Source organism: Leopardus geoffroyi, chromosome B4 (genome assembly GCF_018350155.1).
Source record: "Leopardus geoffroyi isolate Oge1 chromosome B4, O.geoffroyi_Oge1_pat1.0, whole genome shotgun sequence".
NCBI classification, from domain to species: Eukaryota; Metazoa; Chordata; class Mammalia; order Carnivora; family Felidae; genus Leopardus; species Leopardus geoffroyi.
Genome location: NC_059341.1, coordinates 45302931 through 45323735, shown reverse-complemented (window position 1 = coordinate 45323735; position 20805 = coordinate 45302931). Strand labels below are relative to the sequence as shown.

Here is a 20805-nt window from a genome sequence, read left to right as displayed (position 1 = left end):
CATTCTACCTATCTTTAGTCATTTCTTACTGAATTCAAGCTGTTCTCCCCTACTCTCCTCCCTCTTAAATATAGTTATATTACGATTTTAGCAACTTTATGGCATACTCTTTGTGCCCTTTACCCTTTAAATAATCAAATGCTTCTTCTCCACATCAACAACAGACTGTATCTCTGAACTTCCCACTTTATAAGGACATCATTACCATTCCATATACTTTCCCCTCCCCCTTCAACAACCCTACTTGAAAACTGTACTTTTCCATTATCAAAGCTGTTAACATTTGCATTCTACTTTGTAACCATAATTAAGTATTCTCTCAAAAGATAAAAACCAGCATTTACATTAATTATTATGATTATTGAAGTGTTATTCACAAAATAACCAAGGTTAGTGCTATGACTGGACGTCCTTTTCTTTGGTTCCAAGGTCTTGAACTACACGGACACTGCAAGAGGGTCCACTTTCTAAAACTCCAACCCTGTTCAAAATCCAGCAGCATTTTTCGTTGTTTGGTATTAGAAGGATGTTTTTCCTGTACACTTGTGGTTATTTTCACTGAGAATTTCAGACTGTCATTGTTTTCTCTTGTTGAAGAAATATATTTGCCTTCCACGTATCTCTTTAAGATCTTCAGCTTCTTATTCATTCAATGTCTTGGTTCCAGTCCAATCCCATCTTCCCGAAATTTGTTTTAATTTGGACCGTGAGCTTGTACATGAAAAATTTTTTTTCCTGAAAACTTTAGTGGCCGCCCTTTTCTTTACCCGGCATCATGTTCGTCCTGTTCTTAAGGCTGCAAAGCATCTTAAATATTGTCGTAGGCCTTAACTGAGGTTCTTTGCTGTCCCCGGAAAATCGCGTATTTCCTTTCTCTAGCCTCGACCCGCTTTCCGCCCCGGCCCTGGAAGCTCCGGTAGGAACCGAGAGCGCAACCGCACAGAGCGCTCACGACCTCTCGCGAGATTCCAGAGCTCCGTGCTTACAAATTTTCTTCACCGCCGCCAGGCCTCCTGGGAGTCCGCCATGTCCTGGCAGGGATGTAGCCAGCGTAATCACGGCACTAAATATGTACCTGCAAGCGGATGTTGAGGATCACCGAGCCCGCGACGTAGAAATACGGGAAGTTCATGCGCAGCTGCCAGGCCAGCTCGAAGAAGGCGAGCAGGGTGCGGGAGAGCCCTTTGCAGAAGACTCCATATGAGCTGGGGGCCCCGGCCGTGCTGGAGGCGCTGAGGGCCAAGGAAGACGGAGCCGCCGCGGTGGCCATGAATCTGGTGTCGCCGCTCCCCCAGGGCATAGATCCGAGAGTCGCCCCGGCTCTTGCAGACCTCCGACCAATGGCCGGGACGGCGAGGGGCGCAGTGCGGGCGGCTAACGGACCGCCGGACTCACACCTGCGCCTCCCGCTGCCGCAGCTTCCTCCCCAACGGCGCTCGGCCCCGGCCGCCGTTGGAGCTCCGCCCCTTCCTGTTTGATGCTCCTACTGGTTTTTAGCACTTAAAGCTTACCAGGCGGTAGGTGCGCAAGGGGTTGTTTATATATATGCCATACATGTCTTATATATGGACAGCCAAACAGATATGGTTTTCTCTTTAAAATGAATAAAGGTAAATAAAATCATATAATTTGCCCTAGAGAACACAGTTTGTAAGGGTCAAACTCTAGGTTAAAACTCAGGTTTGTCTGCTGTGTGATCTGGGTTATTAGCTGGGAATCTCCCCCTTTGATTTCATAAAATTAACCCTAATATTAGAGCCAGATGAACTCCAGGCACAAAGTCTCCGTGTTCATAACATACTATAAGTGTAAAGGATCACAGTCGTGGGCTCTGGGTTGTCTTATGTATTAGACTCTTCCAGTTGCAAGTGACAGAAACACTTATTTAAACAAAACGAAACGCACACACATATGCATGTATACTTTTCTTTTTTGATACGTATATACCATATCATATTCCCACCCAGGTGGAAAAAGTCCTGATTAGGTATGGAAGATTCTACCATTTCTGCCTGGGGATGCACCTGTAACGTGTGGCTAGGCCCCAAAGGTTGGAATAGCACTAAAAACTATGAATAACCCTAGTGTAACATAGCGTATCTCCCATAGCCACATATTCTTCTGGTGTTTAAATGATGCACACTTCGTTAACTTCTCTAACTTCTCCCATTTTAACTAGTAAGCACTGCATTTTTCATCATAGACAACTTCTGTATATAAGGATTATTCAGATGTGTAACTTCTGATCAAAACATCCATATTACAGTCGTTCTGAAAATTGTTCAAATATCCCGCATCTCCCCCTGCAGTGAATAGCTGTGGTGACCATTCCAAGTGCAATTTATGTGTCCCAGAGGGACATTCTGTGGCATGAAATTTGTAAAATGTAATTGTGTGTCCCCAGCAAGAATTTCGTCTACTTTTGCTCTACTAATACCACCCCAGCAACATTATGTGCACAGCCCTTAGAGAAACTGATTACAAGTCATTTAAGAAGACTTATAAAATACAGAATATTTAAAAATATAAAATATTCATTAAAAAAAATTTTTTTAACATTTATTTATTGTTGAGAGACAGAGACAGAGCATGAGCAGGGGAGGGGCAGAGGGAGAGAGGGAGACAGATTCCGAAGCAGGCTCCAGGCTCTGAGCTGTCAGCACAGAGCCTGACACAGGGCTTGAACCCACAAACCGCGAGATCATGATCTGAGCCAAAATCGGACACTCAACCGACCGAGCCACCCAGGCACCCCTAAAATATTCTGAAAAGTAGTGTAAGATAAATGACAACTCTTGAGAACCAGGAAAAAATGTGTAATTTTAGTACATAAGTACAATATACTCTTCCTGAAACTTGAAAAAATAATAGAGGTATTAGGGGTCACTGAATCGGGGTCGTTAGGGGTCGTTAAGTTTCTGGATCTTCCATTTCCAACTGTGTAAAACTATGTGGACTTATTCTCCTCTACCCTTTCTCTGCTGCCCTACCCCCCATACCCAGCATTGGTTAACTCCATCAAAATCCTGAGCCCATGGGGAAAATAGCCCCCACCTACTCCTAACATGGTTAGGTAGATGTCCTGTTCCAATGGGAAAGGACTAGCCAAATAAGAGTAGTCATGAAGCTCTGACTCCTACACATTAATGCTCTAGAGCTGCTGAAGGATTTCCATCAGGTGAAACTGACATTGGAAGGTGAATAGGATCAATATTTTACATGGTTGTGGTTTTTATGTCCTTTGCCCTTTAGACTTGAAATGACCGGTTCACATTTCTTGCCAAATAGGCACATGTAAGCTATCAATAGTAACACATGTTCCAAACCATTTCTCTAATTGATACTTCATTTACTCCCAACTCGACCTTTCCTAATCTTTCTTATTCCCCTCTTTTTGACAGTATGTTCCCAATCTAATACTTTTTAATGGCCTGTTTAATGATTCTTTGGAAAAATTTAAGCACCAGTAAGACTGCAAAGTACTCTGTTGGTAAATTCTCACTATTGTAGTTAACGGGTATAATATGTCGTCTTTCATTTATCATTTGATTCACTTTGGTCTTGTCTCTTATTCTGAGTCTGGCCAAAGATTTGTCAATTTTGTTTATCTTAAAAAACGAACAAACCAGTCTTAGTTTCACTGATTTTTTTCCCTACTGTCCATAAAGTCTCTATTTTTCATTTACGCTCCTTGTTAGTTTTTTCCCTAGTTCCTTGCAGTATAAGTTAGGTTGCTTATTTGAGAACTTGCAATTGGCCTGGCCCAAGCTCATGGTTGCCACTCAAACCTTTGTGATTGTCTGTGCCACTGTCTTGGTTCTTAGTGGCTCCCAGTAGATGATGGTATGTGAAGACCTGTCAGTGTGCCTAAAGCTTGGGAACCTGTTCAGGCTCCTGGAGAACTACTAATTACTTTCCCCTTCAGTCCCCAGATGCAGGCCTGACCTTCATGCCACAGCTGAGAAGTCAGGACATTAGATACGGAGATGAACCCCTATCATGGAGAAATGGTGATTTTGCTTACTTTGTGCTAAGCAGAGCAAATAGGTACGGGGAGTCTTTGTGTGCACATCTAGAGCTACCTCTTTATTTTGTGTGTGGTCCCTAGGGACTTGTGAATGCTGAGTCCTGCCAGATCCAGAGCCAATCTCTCTGGCAGCAGCCATAATAGTTGGGGTGTTGGATGTGTAGATATGCTGCTTCTCGTGAGAAGCCGAAGATTTGGTTTTATTGTTAAAGTGATCTGGAAGGACGCAGTGGGTGATACAGCCAGCAACTTGAGCACATATGTGGCTCAAAATCAAAGCCACATATTCAAGAATTGTTGCCATTATAGCTCACTTCTAATACCAGTTTTTGTACCAGTCAGCTTTTATTGTGTAACAACCACAAAACTCAGTGATAGACAACACTAAACGTTTATTTCTTATATGTCTCTAGAGACCAGTGATCTACGTTGGAGTTGCCATAGATATCTCCACTGTTTTCAGATTTCTCGTTCTGTACCTGGGGGCCAACTGGAAGCTAGTAAGGGGAACTTGATCCTCCTATCTCTTACCCTTCTCCCTGGACCAGTTCACTAGTCTAGACATAACCTTCTCATGGTGATGGTAGAAGTACAAGAGTGAACAAGACTCAGTATGCAAGCCCCAGTAATGTAAGTCCAGCAATATAAGACTCTGCTTGCAAAATTTATGCCAACATCTAATTAGCCAAAGCAAATCACACGGCTGAGGACAATGAAAGAATAGAACAGATCATCCCTCTCATGGTGAGAGAAGATAGCAATGTGATAGGCTGAAGAATTGGGACCAATTTAAGCAATCTACCGCGGCATCCCATACATCATTAAAGCAATTCTAAGCGACATTTATGTCCTTGCATATACCCAAGTCTCAGTTTTCTAGTCTTATCTGAAATTCTCCATCTTATAGTAAGATCTAGAGAGCTCCATTTGGACTTACAGAGATGATTACCACTGCCGCCTTTTCTGGAATTCTGCTAATTCTGTTTGTTTGTTTTTGTTTTGTGTGTGTGTGTGTGTGTGTGTGTGTGTGTGTGTGTGTGTAAGTTTCCTGTAAATCCCCACATCTGTCCCATGTGTAAACTTCTGACAACTTTCTGCTTATTAATAACTCCATTCTGTTCCTTCTTGGGATGCATTCATCTTTTCATTGGGGTCTTACTGGTCAACTTGCTTCCTCTTTATTGAAAATATTGGGCAGGCAGTAGTTTTCTTGTTCAGATTCCCTCCACCCCCAGCATCACTTCTCTGAATTTTGCCTTTTGAAGACCCTGTTATAGCATATGGTATAAATATGTTTCATTTTTTTATGAAAGCACCTATCATTTAAATTCAACTCATTTTCTTGTCATTGAATAGGTAATATAATCCAAAGGTGTGTTCCATCATCAAACCTCCATTCCAAGTCCATAGTCATCTTGCCTGGCTCTCCCTTTCTCACCTTCCATATACTTTCTTTTAATGTCCTAATTTCATATATTTCTTTGCATCTTGATGCAAAGACCTAATACATGCCATTCTTCTGAGCCACATTCAGGTACATCTTGAAATTCAATAATTAATGCCAGAAATGTCTCCATATTCTGTTACTGCTTTGTGTAGTCATCTTAGCAATAAGAACTCAGAATTTGTACCTGCCAGAGCCAAGATTGAGATTCAGGCTTATCTTCTATTTAGGCTAGTATATAAGTCCAGAACTATCTTAGTTCCAAAATCTTTGTGCTTTTCACTACACTGCACTGGCTCTAAATTTATGTAAAAGTAAATCTTTATTAGGAACCAAACTGGGCTAAAGGTACCTAAAGTCTATTTCATAACATAACCATCGATGTTTAAATGGAACTGCAGGGTGTGGATATTCTCATAGTAGTCAAAGATATTTAAGTTTTAAGTTAGAGAAAAGTAACACAAACAGACTTTTATACAACTGAAAATTCCAGGAATAGAGCAGCTTTCTGTATGGTTAGATTTAGATGAACATGACAGCTGTGGCCAAGCCCAAAGATAAGTCTTGAAAATTAACAGCCAATTTCCAGTCTCTGTAGCAACAATAAAATGACACACCTGCACCCTCTTGTGACCCCAGTATTCTTTACATGCAGGTGGACTCCCTGTCAATGATGTTAACTGCCATAGACTCTAAGTCTAAAGTTCTCTCTTGTCTAACAAAAGAGCGGACGCAGGATTGAAGCAAGAGATGGCTAGTGTCCGGGAAAAGACAAGAGAGAACTTTAGACTTAGAGTCTATGGCAGATGGTGGCCCCGACGTGACAGAAGGAAAGGGGGACTAGGAGCCGATGTGCACAAGGAGCCGACGTGGCCAGGTGGTGCGACACAAGGGCTGCAGGACACCGCGGAACGGTAAAGGAGCTCCAAGAAAAAAAATGCACCAGGTACAGTCTCTACCTGACCAGGTAAGGGATAAAGCGAAACTCTATTAGGATTCGCTGCTGCAGAACTTTTTGAGAAATCTCCCATAGGAAACTCCCTCCCTCCCCCGACTCCCTGCAAAAGCGCTATATTTGAATTCTTCAGTTCCTAGGAGAGACAGCGGGGACTATTCTAAATTACAAGGCTCTCCGTAGATTATTGGCCATCCAACAAAATTGCCCTTGGTTCCCGGAACAAGGAACTTATTATCTTGAAGTGTTGGAACGAATAGAAAAAACAATGAAGGCCAGGCCTTCTAAAGGGGCTAAAAGTACCCCCTAAAGTACTCCTCACCTGGTCCTTTGTCCGAGCTACCCTTACCCCCTTTGAGCCCGGACAGTGCATCTAAAAAGGAGGAAGGGGGGGCGCCTGGGTGGCTCAGTCGGTTAAGCGTCCGACTTCAGCTCAGGTCACGATCTCATGGTCCGTGAGTTCGAGCCCCGCGTCAGGCTCTGGACTGATGGCTCAGAGCCTGGAGCCTGCTTCCGATTCTGTGTCTCCCTCTCTCTCTGCCCCTCCCCCGTTCATGCTCTGTCTCTCTCTGTCTCAAAAATAAATAAAACGTTAAAAAAATTTTTTTTTTAAAAAGGAGGAAGGGACACCTGGGTGGCTCAGTGGGTTAAGCGTCTGACTTCAGCTCAGGTCATGATCTCATGGTTTGGGAGTTCGAGCCCTGCTTCAGGCTCTGTGCTGACGGCTCGGAGCCTGGAGCCTTCTTCAGATTCTGTGTCTCCCTCTCTCTCTGCCTCTCCCCAACTCATGCTCTCTCTCTCAAAAATAAATAAAACTTAAAAAAAAAATTAAAAAAAAGTAAAAAGGAGGAAAAGCCTTGCTCCCCCTATACTCAGATTGTGCCTCTGGCTCCTTTACAGCCAGAAGCTACTCCCTCCTCCCCAAAAGGGTGGGACAATAAGGAGCCTCTGAAAACCTCACTGACCTGCTCTGATAAAGTCCTCACCCCCATGCAAAAGTACATTTAAAAAGCCCGTAAGGCGTAAATTCCAGCTGTTTCCCATTGACAGGCAAAATGGGCAATGTGACCGTGAAGGCCTGTTCTTTCCAATAGTAAAAGAATTGCAAAAATCAGTTCGGCAGTAGGTCCATCACAGCCCTTTTACAATAGGTATTTTAGAAACTATTCATGGCACTCATTCCATGTGTGCCTGTGACTGGGGCTCTCTTAAGAACATCATTCGGACCCCAGCCCAGTATGCTGTCTGTGCCCAAGAGTTTCATGATGCTTGCGCGACTAGTGCGACGCAGGACTCTGCCGCTGCTATTCCGGGGTCTTTGAAACAACTAACAAGGCATTCCCCGACCAAGGCAGCGAGCCGGCTTCCGGTCATTGTCAGCAAAGCAATGCACTGAAAGAGTGCGGTGGATTTTACAGAGGGCATCCCTAATGTAGGGAACTCTAACTCTCTCTGACTTTTTCTTCCTATACACTCTGGTTACTCGAACTATATGTGAAGGCTTCTCTTCCATTCATTTCCCGGATTAATAACTATGATGATTAGAGCCAATTGTTTCTGGCTAGCCTACCTCGGGGTGGAGATTTTAAGGAATATTCCCAAGCAGCTGCTGAAACTCCTTTTGTTTTGGGGAACTTCCCTGTCTTCTCTGGCCCGACTTAGACTGCGTAATTCCACTAGTGGAAGACAAAAACAAAAAGCAAAACAAAACAAAGCATAATATAAGACAAAACAAAAATTGATATCTGCTCATCTATCTGAGTTGACAGACTTTAGGATCATGTGAACTCTTTTCTCTGCCCTCGGTGCCTCTGACTGGACTGCCGGCCCTCAAGCCCCTAGGCGGTTTGTCACCTCTTCCGCCTTCTCCCCCCACCCCCCTTCCCGTGTCTGCACCCCGGGGGTGCGGCCTGCTTATCTGACTCTTCAGTGCCTTAGCACTACTCCCCAAGCTGTCAGAAGGCAAAAAACACCCCCTTTAACTGTAAATTTCCTCACTGGTTCCACGGGGAAAATTAACAATGGTAAGCTTTTAAGGGGATACAGATCAAATATTGTTAAGATAGGCATGTCTTTTAAATTATGACTTTATTCCACTAAGGTTGAGATGAATGAAATTTTAAAAGTACACTGGTGTAAGGTTAAAATTCTGCTTTTCTCTGTTCAAAAAGACAAAGCTTTCTTGGACTGTTCTGCTCTTGATAAGACAATGTAAACAAAGGGTTTTTTCTCTTTGCCAAAAAAACAAAGCTTTAGGTTTGATCTTTCTCAGGTCTTTAATTGCCTAGTTAAAACTTCTCAATGTTAAAAGAGCTAAGTTTCGATAACAACTATATAATGGTATACATTCGCCTTTAGGGTCTTTTATTGCCGCGTTGGTTGAATAAATAAAGTTTTAAGAATTGTAATGATCTGTAATCTTTTTTTTTTTTTTTCAACGTTTGTTTATTTTTGGGACAGAGAGAGACAGAGCATGAACGGGGGAGGGGCAGAGAGAGAGGGAGACACAGAACCGGAAACAGGCTCCAGGCTCTGAGCCATCGCGGGGCTCGAACTCCCGGACCGCGAGATCGTGACCTGGCTGAAGTCGGACGCTTAACCGACTGCGCCACCCAGGCGCCCCTAATGATCTGTAATCCTATTTAAGATGTGCTTTATGATAACTTCCTCACCAGCAATTCGAAGTACTGGGTTCCTCTTTCTCGCCATTTCTGAGGGCTTTGGGTAAGCCCCTCTTGATCTGAGAGGCTTTGTTGTTGTTGTTGTTGTTGTTGCTTTTGAGCCACCAATCTAACTAGGACAGGTCAGCTTACGCTGGCAGACAGTTATGCCCAGAGCCCAACTGAGCTGGCAGAAAGGTCTGCCCAGAACCAAACCCTTAGCCTTTCAGATTGCAAGTCCCGGAGTACAAAACCTCAGCAAATTTCCCAGGGAATTGGTGGTAGTCTGTGCAGGCCTTCTTGTTTGTTTGTCTGTCTTGTTTTGTGTAGATAAGGGCTATTGCTAGCAGGGATCTCGGAGGCCAAAAGAATTGCAAAAATTGGTGGACACAGGTCAGGCATTTAAAGGTTGTTAGAGTGCTTGCCACATCAAGAAGACTTTCAAGATAGGATAAGTTAGTCGCTGAACAGGTTAGATTGACTCGAGGTACCCTGCCAACCTCAAGAAGACATCTGTGCAATGAGGTACACTGTAAAACACACACAATCCCCAACGCCATGGCATATCCCTTTTAGGCATTAGTTTGTCTCCCAGAAACCCAACATCTTGGCTAATGAGATCTTTAAATCCTGAAGAGTCAAGCATGCCACCTTTCGGCACACCAGCTTATTTTACATCTAAGAATTACAGTCCCAGAAGTTGCAGGTAGGTAGCAAGATGGAAAAATTTTACTAAAAATAACCTAGAATCGCAATGGCCATTACGGGAAGCATTCCAATTAGACAAGATTGTTCATTTAAGAAAGTAAGGGTTCCCAAATTAAGCAAACAGAAAGGGATGCCTAATTAATTGGTGTGCAGAAGCTTCCAAAGGGCTTCAAGATTCTGAAATAGCCTTATTGAAAGGCTCATTACAGAAAGCTAATGAGAAAAACACAAAAGGTACCTAAGATAAGAGGACAGGACTGACATGACTTCTACTGCTCCCCTCTACCCTTCTTTTCCTGGGTTCTCGTGGTCTACTAATTCTCTATCTGAACTGCCTTTTCACTCCGAAGAGACAATTGAGCAGTTACCTTTAAAAATAAAACCACCCGAGGTTGCAGGGCATCCTCCTCAGATCTCTCTCACTTCTTGGTCAAAGACAACTAAGGGTCGTAGATAAAGAGGAGGATCCTGAGTTTTTTAAGAGTTTTAAATCCTTATCAGAGCCTGTGACCCCAGGCTGCCAGGTCTTTATCAGCTTGTGCAACTGTTGGTAGGACCTGGTGAAGCCCAAGAACGGATGCGGGAAGAAGGGCATAATTCTGAAGGTGATATTTGAGATACCATGTCTCTAGCGTGGCGCTCTTACAAACCAGAGAAAGCTCCCAGAATAGCAGCTAATCTTTTAAAAGCCTTTCCTGGAGTTTTCCCTACCCACACTGATCGGTCTGTGTTTCAAACATGCAGACAAAGAAAGATGAACCTGTGGCAGACTTTAAAGCCTTTTTTGGAGGCACTCTTCCTTCAGCATTCTGGACTCCATACACTAAATGAGGTCACCCAACTTGCCCTAGCTGCTCTATTAGTAAATGGATTGCCTCCAGAGATCAGTGGGCTAATAAAAGGGCAGAGAGCAGGATAGGAGGCCACCAACCCAACTGAACTTAGGACTAGCGCTGGGCATTTTGAAAGGAACTTCAAGTAAGACTGGAAACAAAAACCTGCCAAGTTGGCTTTACAGCTACAACAGCTCCGAGGCCAGGGAGCTAAAATGACACCTGGGCCCTGCACGTTCTAGGGCTCCGCCAACAAAACAATGGCCTAAAGGTTTGTAATCATTTGGGCACTGGAAATAAAATTGTCCTCAAAGGTCCTATGCAAAGTCTTCCCTTCCCTGAATGCCTCCAAGGGTGGGCTCCTTTATGGGCCCCTCCCAGGGCTGATAGGACTGTTACCAGTAATTCCCTTAAGCAGTCGGGGGAAACTGCAATTAACATTGATGGAAAACCTTGCCAGATTTTAGTAGCTACTGGAGCTCCGCTTTCTCCTTAAACCCCACTCTCATAGGACAACAAATTCCTCTTGAGTAAAAAGGTTTCCTTAGCGAGCGTATCTAATAAAGTTCACAGAGGGTTTCTATCTCAACCAGTGCAAATGACTCTGGGATCTGTTACTGAAAACCATTCCTTTTTGTTATGTGATCCAGCTCCAGTTAATTTATTAGGTAGATATCTCCTTTCTAAATTAAAAGGGCTAATATGGGGTGCCTGGGTGGTTCAGTCAGCTGGGCATCTGACTTGATTTCGGCTCAGGTCATGATCTCATGGTTGCTGAGAGTGAGTCCTGTGTGGGGCTTGGGATTCTCTCTCTGCCCCTTCCCCATGTGTGTGTGCATGCTCTCTCTCTCCTAAAATAAAAAAAAAAAAAAAATAAATTTTTTTTTTCACTTAAAAAACTAAGTAAAAGGGCAATACACTTTGCTTCTAATGGAGACTTTACCTTAGAATTTCCTGATCAACCTGAATCTGATCCTTTATGCTCTTTATAATCTGTTCTTGATCTAGAAGAGGACAAATCCTAACAAAGCTCCCCTATATAGCTGAGGTGCCAAAAACAAAACCAAAAAAACTGTGGTCTGTTTCTGACACTGCGAGAATAAAAAGTGCAGACTATAAAACTTCAGGTAGATGTGACTAAAATTCTTCCTAAATTGCCTTAATATCCATTAAACCCTGAGGCCATATAAAGCCTCACAGCAATGATAAAAGGCCTAATTGCCTGGGTGAGGGGGTGCTTGCCAATCTTGCCAGTCCAAAAACCTAATGGACGGGGATGGTGATTTGTCCAGGACTTGACAGCTATTGACAAGGTGGTTATTCCCAGTTTCCTAGCTATTCAACCCCCCCATGGCTTTCTGTTACAAGTTCCACCAGACTCAAATGGTTCTCTATCATAGATCTTGGTTCAGCTTTTTATCAGCATCCCTGGAGACCCCAACAGCCAATATCTGTTTGCCTTTACTTGGAACAATCAAGATACCTGGACCATCATGCCTCAGGGGTTCACAGAGGCCCCTTATTTCTCCCAAGGACCTCACCAGGATTTAAATACCCCCCAGTATTCTGGAAAATCAACCCTTTTACAATATGTGGACAATCTCTTGCTGTGCTCAATTACCAAAGAGCCATCCTTAAAAGATTCCATTTATCTGCTATAACAGTTAGCTGAAAAGGGACATAAGGCATCTAAAGAAAGTTTTTCTCTAGATACTGTTCTTTACCTATGTTATAATGTAAGTGCTGTAGAAATTCAGCTGTCTCCAAGAAGGATTAAGATAGTGAAAGAATTTCCTCGGCCCTCCTTCATTTAAGGGATAGCTTCATGGATTTTAGGCCTGGCTGGCTATTGCATTCTGTAGATTCCTCATTGGTTTCTACTGGCTCCCCCACCCTATGAACTTACTAAAATTTCAGTCGCTGAGCCCTTTCCTTGGGAAGAAAAATATGAACAGGCTTTAATGAGGCTAAAACAACCCTGCAGTTACCGCCTACCTTAGGGCTACTTAGAGCCTTCCATTTTTATTTATACATGAAAGGATAATCAAGCTTTGGGAATGCTCATGCAAAACCATGGCAATATACATACCTCTTGTATGGCTGTTGCCTGTTATGTCCTTATCACCCTCAATCAACGAGCAAGGCTGAGAGAATGAATGGGGTCCTCAAACATAAAATCTCCTGTGGCCTAAGGTGTTGCCTCCGGTCTCACTGATTGTTCACAGTGCCCCCTTCGGAAGACAAACTCACTCCGCCAGAGATCATCATGGGTATACATCCTTTTGTTGATCTCTTATTATCTGCTTGGATAACCAGCTACTGTAAGTCTTTAATGTCTTATGCTGAAGCCTATCATCAATAGGTTAAAGAAGCCTTCCCAGATTCCAATTCAGAGGATCCTGGTGGTCACAGACTGGAACCTGGGGAGGAGGTACTCTGGAAATGTCAATGGAGAAAAACAGTCCTCAGACCTCACTGGAATGAACCTTACCAAGTGCTCCTGACCAAAAAACACTGCTGCCCAGTTAAAAGGTATTGGATTCACATCTCACAGCGGAACAAGGCTCCACCCGACATCTGGTCCAGGGAAACGTCGGAGCCCTCTGAAACAAATTGGCACAGAAGAGAAATAGTTAATATCAAGGTGGACTATTTCCACCCAGGACACCAGATCAAGACTTCATAGTTTAAACATGAACTCTTTTCTTATGCTTTTTCTTGCCTTCCTTCACTCTGGCATTGGCTTGGAAAGATAACGCCCTCGTTCATATCTCCCAGGCTCTCACTAAGGGCGGGGGTGTGTGTGTGGGGGGTAATCTTTCAGATTGCTGGAGTTGTCATCAAAGATTTCAATCTGTCCATGATGCTAGAGACTTCTTGGTCCTCCCTGTGAATATTTTTTCTTCTTTTCCTGGTGTCACTGCAAACTACAATCAACCCGCCCCCGAAGTCTCTGAGTTCAACTTTCACAGCCAGAACAGCCTGTGCCTTGTCTTTACCTTTCTTCAATTATAACTGTACGTACCCAATTAGATGCAGCTGCTTATGTGAATCTCGGTACCTGTGGACCCCCACATTCCCATGATTATCTAAATCACCTCTGCCTCCCCCCTCCCCCACTCTCTGAGACCTTCACCAACAGGACCCATCTTTGCAGGATATTTAGAACAACTCATTCTTTTAGGCTAGGAGATTTTCTTGCTGTGTGTGCTGAAAACTTAATAGCCCTTGGCTTGAATGAATAAATGCAACAATCCCCGTGAGTGAATTCGTGAACAGCACCACCCTAATGGGAATGGTTTGCACTCCAGCAGGGTTTGGTTTTTTTTCTGTGGTGGTTATCTTTCTTCTTGGGCTCGTGAATGCCTGGGTAGCTGGTACACAGCTAGGCAATGCCTCTTAGGTTATCTCATGGCGCCCCTAACTTTTTACAAGGAAACTAAGACATCTCATTGGTTGACTCCCCTGAATTTACTCTGTCAAGTTGAAAAAGAAGACACAGCTGGAAGCATTCATGACTCAAGACTTGCTCCTTTTAGTAGGACCATGCTTCCATGGTTAGGGGTAAGGGTAAATGAACATATGATCAGAAACCTCTCCCTGACTCTCGAAGACATGGCAGATTCCTTTGGTAAAGATAGTAGCGGCCCAACAAAAATCCTTCAACTCTCAGGACAAAGTTATTCCTGATAACAGGATAGCCCTTGACTATCTTTTAGCTGAGCAAGGAGGCATCTGTGTGCATCTGGATTAACACTTTTGGGAAAGGTGAAACTCAGGTACTTAAGATCACCGAGCAAGGTGCTTGGCTTAAAAGGTTGACTCCTTGGGGCACCTGGGTGGCTCAGTCGGCTAAGTGTTTGACTTCGGCTCAGGTCATGATGCCACAGTTCTGAGTTTGAGCCCCATGTCAGGCTCTGTGCTGACGGCTCAGAGCCTGGAGCCTGCTTTAGATTCTGTGACTCCCATTCTCTCTGCCCCTCCCCCACTCATGCTCTCAAAAAATAAATAAATGTTAAGAAAAAAAAGTCATTTTTTCCCACAGAGTCATTCCTTAACTTTTTTGATTTGTAACCAGTTTAGGTCTTGGAGACCATGGCTTTGAAGTACACTTCCAACACTGGGACTTGCCCTGCTTTTAGTAAGCATAATAATCTACCCGCCGTGTTGTGTTCCCTCAGAAGTTTTAAACGTATGTTCTCAGCCATTAACCACCAAGCAAATGATCTCCCTAAAACTGAAACATCTAAGGAATGAGGAAAATAACCAGCTCAAAGAATGTGAATCAGAAACCGTGACCCATGAATAACACAGAAGCTGAGTAAAAACCATCATGACCTACAGGTACCACACAAAGAAGCAACAAAAAAGCATCAATTGCAGGGCAGTAGCCGAGAGTGGAGCCAATGCCTTACAATTTGATCCTATCTCTCAGTTAAATGGAGAGTCTGCTCAAAAGGGGGTAACTGTTAAAAAGAAAACCAGATGGTGGTGTCACTTAAAATGGTGTCACTTGGACCGAGTGCTCAAATTCGGCTTAATACCCAACCTGATTGCAGTTTCAACCTCCCCCAGAAATGGAGTCTTAACCGGTCAGTCAGTAGTTTTCCATCAGCACCAGTGGGTCTGCCTCCTGGGTCCACTCCATCCCTCAAAGAAAGATGAGATAATCTGCATGATAAGACACCTTGCTTCCCCCCCCAAGAAAGCAGCCTCCTCTAGAACAATCCTTTCCTTCTGCTAATAACTTTCTTGCCCCCACTCTCTCCTTCTACAAAAACCTTCCATTTTGTACAACTCCTTGGAGACCCCTCTACTTGCTAGATGGAATGTTGTCCCATTCACGAATTGTTTAATAAAGCCAGTTAAATCTCCAAACTTACTAGGTTGAATGTTGTTGTTGTTGTTGTTTTCCCACAGGTATGACTTAATTCCAAATATACAGATACTATCCATCCCTTCTGAAGACAAAATAGTGCACTGGGTCCTTCAGGTCACAGAAGTAATCAACACAAAACTTTCCAACTTCAAATTACTCTACAACTTGGAGGTCCATTTCCCACCGCTTTCTGCTCTTGTCAGCCCTTGAAAACTCTACCTTTGAGTACACTAACCCAAATTGTGTGGAAAAAAATACTGAAAATGTTAATAATAGGGCCATATTAAATATCCGATACTAGGAAAAGAAAGCGGGAGGAAAACTATGTGGCCTTTGGTCTTACGCAAAGAATATAATAGAAGTTATCAGGAATTATAACTAGGCGAACCAGAGGGTGGGAAGGTAGAGTGGGAAAGAACCACAAAATTTAATGGCTGTGGTTTCTATCCTCTTCACAGATATTTACATGTAAATAATGCAATCATAGTCCTTCTCCAAAAAAACGAGGCATCAGCAATCATTCTAAACGATTACTCTGCACCTCTGTGTATTTGCTCTTAAACTGTCGGCAAGGAAATCTTAAACGAAAACATTTTAAATGAACCGAAATGGTAAATGGCTTTCCCAGTGTTTGCTGAGAACCAGTATGATAATAGAAGCTGGTGTCTACTGAAATGGAATGGAAGCCACAATAAAAACAAACAAACAAACAAACAGCACAACAAAAGCTACTCAGTCGTTTTCAATTCATCAGTTCATCAGCAGTGGTATTTGGGATGGTCATTTTTCACTCAGAAGAAATGTCAAGCACACAGGGCAACACCTTTTTGGTTGTCTTAACTGGAATTTATAACAGGTATTTGTAGAACCGGACTGATTGGAATAATGAACTGCATCAACTGAGTAAGAAAGAGGAAAATCAACTTCACTTCATTGGTTTTCTCCTCATCAGCTTGTCCATAACCAGAATACGTTTCTTGATCATGATACTGATCGTTTCACGTCCACTGGTGCTCTCTGCAGATCCACACAGCAGTGGTCAAATTAAAAAAAAAAAAAAATTATGGGGCGCCTGGGTGGCTCAGTTGGTTGAGAGTCCAGCTTCGGCTCAGGTCATGATCTTGCAGTTCATGAGTTCAAGCCCCGCATCGGGCTCAGAGCCTGGAGCCTGCTTCGGATTCTGTCTCCTTCTCTCTCTCTCTACCCCTCCCCACTTGTGCTCTATCTCTCTGTCTCTCAAAAAAAATAAATGTAAAAAAAAAATTTTTTTTTAAATTATTATTCTGTTTTGCCTGAGGATCGACCACTTAAGTGTCTGCTTTGACACCTGCCTCAGCATCTTCTATTTCCTGAAGGTAGCTACTTTTTTCCATCCTCTTTTTCTCTGGTTGAAGTGGAAAACCAAGAGGGTGATCGTTATTATTTTTCTGGGGTCTTTGTTCTTTTTTTCTTTTTTAGTTCCCAGTGATAGACCATATACTTCTTATTGTTTTAAAATAAGAATCAAGCAAGACATCATGAAAGATGAATATGAATGAAACACAAACCATTATTTTCTTAGTGCCCATCAATGTTCAGATTACCATCCCCTTACCTATTCCCACAGCATCTTTTTTTTCTGTTACTTTTTTCTCTTTGGAGACATAGCAAGTTTAATATCAATAGAGTTTAATATCAAAGGGTACCAAGATCCTAACGCTGAAGCTTGTGTAAAAGCCGTGACACTGGTGACTTCTTTCTTCTTTCTCTTTTGGACTTCTATCGTGCTGATTCTTACCCAGGTTTCTGTTGCCAAACTACTTCTGGGTGGACTGGGGGAGATTCCGGGCCCAGAGGCCTCCGCCGCACCCATCCTAAAGATGCCAGTGAAGGCTCTTGGTTTCATCACGAGAAAGAATTCAAGGACAGACACAACACAGTGGGTGAGTGGTACCAGCAGCAAAGTTTACTAAAGCAAAGAATACACTCCCGAGATGTGAGAGTGGGAGAGAGAGAGAGAGTGAGAGAGCAAGCGAGCTGTGCATTGTGAGCTTCTATCTTTTCTTGACAGTTGTTAATAAGGGGGTGGAATATACATTATTTGAGCTGGGGATTTCTTGGCAACTGGGTTTCAGCACCATTTATTTCTTCCTGACTTGGTGAAGGGTTTCCAGCCTACTTTGTCAGCCATCTTGGGCCTGTCTGGTTTGATCCAGCTTCTTGTGGCTTTGCTTTGGGATGTTGCCAGGACAGGCCTCTGACTCTCCTGATAGCTGGCCATGACTTCTCTTTGCTGGCTTCCGGGCATCCTGTTAAAAACTAACTAACTGCCTCCAACAAAACCCTGAAATCAGATTCGTGTCCCGTGTGCAGTAAGCCGATCTCTGAGTCACTGGGTTTGAAGCAGAGAAAGTTTTGTTATTGGAAAGGCAGCTCAAGGAGAAGGAAGGCAGGGGAGCACTCCCAAATTTGCCCTGCCTTTGTTGAGCCTCGGGACAATTTTTATGGGGCTAACAGGGTATGTGGGAGTTAGGGCAGGAACTGGATGGGCCTTGGAACTTCTCAAGGGGAGACTCAAAACTTTTGGGATTTCAAGTTGCTTTGGACATCAGGGCTCCATCCGGGGTTTCTGGTGCGTTACATGTTGGTCTTGTGTCTGCAAAACAGACATTATAAGGTAGCCTCCCTCCCTGGTTCCTGCAGCAAGTGTGGGGGAGGAAAAGGAACGAAAAACAAGGTTAATAATTCTTGCAAGGCTGTGGAGGAATGTGCCTGTGCAGCGCATGAGGTTACAAGGGAGGAAACGCCTACTTGAAGGTTTACATGAATAAAGCATGTGTTTGAGTTCATTTTTCCCATCATCTGAAAGCAGAACATTCCTCTGAAACTTTCTGGAAGCTGAAATGGCATGAAGCAAAGAAGCAATTGCCATTGACTTACATAGAAAAAATTTTGAGCATTCCCGACCCCCCCAAATAACCTGTCTTGGGCCTTTGTGATACCTCAGGACACATCTTGCTAAGGGATGCACAAAGTAAATCGAAGTAAAGCACAGGTGCTCACAGACACAGGCCAAGGCTCTGGCGGCTTGAGGCTGAGATGCCCAGGGCGGCTCCCAGGCAAGGCGCTGGGTGGGGCCCCTCCCACAGCTGGGGTGAGCGCTGAATGCTATTCTTGCCTTTTACCTCTTTTCCTAAAAGCAAAAAAATCCTCTTCGGAGTTCTTTCAGCTCACAAAAACAGGTAACCAATGAAGGTCTTCTGGAAAAGTCAAGCGGCATAACGAGAACTTTCAAAAAGCAGGGGCACTGGTAATAGTGTACAGCCATGTATTGTCGCCTAGCAAGCTGATAGTGACATCTGGTAAAGTAGGCCATTCATCGTCAGGCTCTGGGCTGATGGCTCAGAGCCTGGAGCCTGTTTCCGATTCTGTGTCTCCCTCTGTCTCTGCCCCTCCCCCATTCATGCTCTGTCTCTCTCTGTCCCAAAAATAAATAAACGTTGAAAAAAAAAAAAAATTAAAAAAAAAGTAGGCCATTCATTTATGGTGTTAGGATTTGGGGGCAGCTGAAGTGCTCTCTAACAGGAAGGAAAACTTAAACTCCGGAATAAATGACACTCTTCAAAGGGAAAACATGGGAAAATAAAGATGTTGAGAATGTTTGGGGGGTTTATAAAATCTATTCCTGTGTCTTCCCCTTGGACTTTCTTGTACTCTAAATATAGCCCTAGGTGGGGCGCCTGGGTGGCTCAGTCGGTTAAGTGTCCGACTTCGGCTCAGGTCATGATCTCACGGTCTGTGGGTTCGAGCCCCAAGTCAGGCTCTGTGCTGACAGCTCAGAGCCTGGAGCCTATTTCAGATTCTGTGTCTCCCTCTTCCTCTGACCCTCCCTGTTCATGCTCTCTCTCTGTCTGTCTCAAAAATAAATAAATGTTAAAAAAAATGAAAAAAAAAAAAATATAGCCCTAGAATCAAATTTTTCCTATATGTCTAAAAATAAATAGATGCATATTTATAATTATATAATTTACAACGTGTTTATAGTTTCACAATTTTATAGTAAAATCAGATGCTTTTTTTTTTTATGTGCTGAATGACACCTGAAGATGTAGACAAACTGTATCGTTCTTCAAAAATTGTCCATCAGCTCTCCTTTCTCCTTACTGTTATTTAGGGAAAACTTTGCTCTTCAGTGAAGAAAACTTAAAAAGTAGGGTAATCCTAGGAAGAAAAAACTGACTGAGGACCAAAAGGCACAATTTCGGAGCTGCAAGATTTTTTTTTGTTTGGTGTTAGAATTCACCAATGTCCCTCCCTCCCTCTCTTCTTTCTTTCCTTCCGCTGGAGGACTTCCAGGATCTGAAAGTTACAATGTGTAGGTTGTGTCCTTATGCTGTGTTCTGTGTTTATTTCTCAAGTTTCCCCCTGCAGAGAGTTAATGAGGTATTTCTGTTAATTTCCCCTTTGGTGGTTGTATGGAAACATTCTCTCTTTGATCCAGAGAATCATAAAAGGGGAATATGGTAACATCGGTAAGTATAGTATAACACGTAGTATAGTATAACCTTGGTATAGTAACAATGGTGCAGTAACATTACTGAGAAAAATAAGAATGAGAGATGTGACAAAGATTCAAATCAAGGCCACTCTGCAGGCCATTGTACCAGAAAACACTGTAAAGGTAGTATTTAGAGGCATTTTCTTCCATAAATTTAACCCATCTTCCAAGAAAATGTTTTGTAACTTTTTATGTCTGGTTAATTACCCTGGGCTTACGGCAAAACAAAAATAGCCTATTATACATACTTGGTCAGTGAAGCTTCTGATGCCTATTATACATTGCCAATACACACATCCTTCTTGCATGCAATATTGAATATTTTTCTAGCATACATCTTGACCTAGCATCATGATCAGAAAAGTCAGATTCTTTAACCAAACTAAACCAAATTATAACTGACATCTGTGATTTTTTTTTTAATTTTAATTTTAATTAATTAATTAAATTTTTTTTTTTTTTTTTTTTTTAGGTCTTCGTGTGGCAAATGAGAGTTGAATTTTTTCCCTGAGTCATGAACCGGCAGCATTAAAAGAAACAGTGTCTTTATTCTCCGTTGGTGTAATGATTATGATTATGACGGTAGGAGCTGGCAACATTTTTGAGCTTATTATGTCTAAGGCATCTATTTGAGGATAAGCTTTATACGAATGAATTCTCAAAACAACCCCCCCTCCCCCCCCCCCCCCCCCCCCCACACACACAGCAAAGTGAATAGGGAAACATTAGGCAGAGAGAGATAAGGGACCTTATCTCTGCAAG

At 43.0% G+C, this 20805-nt stretch overlaps 1 protein-coding gene across 1 annotated transcript; it reads right to left on the bottom strand.

Annotated features, from left to right (window-relative positions):
* Positions 1-339: 339 nt before the first annotated feature.
* Positions 340-1470, bottom strand: SMIM10L1 (small integral membrane protein 10 like 1). Its single transcript, XM_045463000.1, has one exon. The coding sequence runs from the start codon at positions 1298-1300 to the stop codon at positions 1064-1066; it is 237 nt and encodes a 78-aa protein (XP_045318956.1). The 5' UTR covers positions 1301-1470; the 3' UTR covers positions 340-1063.
* Between the last annotated feature and the right edge of the window lie 19335 nt (positions 1471-20805).

Coding starts and splice junctions, on each gene's coding strand:
- SMIM10L1 (XM_045463000.1), bottom strand. CDS start 1,300: ATGCCCTGGGGGAGCGGCGACACCAGATTCATGGCCACCGCGGCGGCT.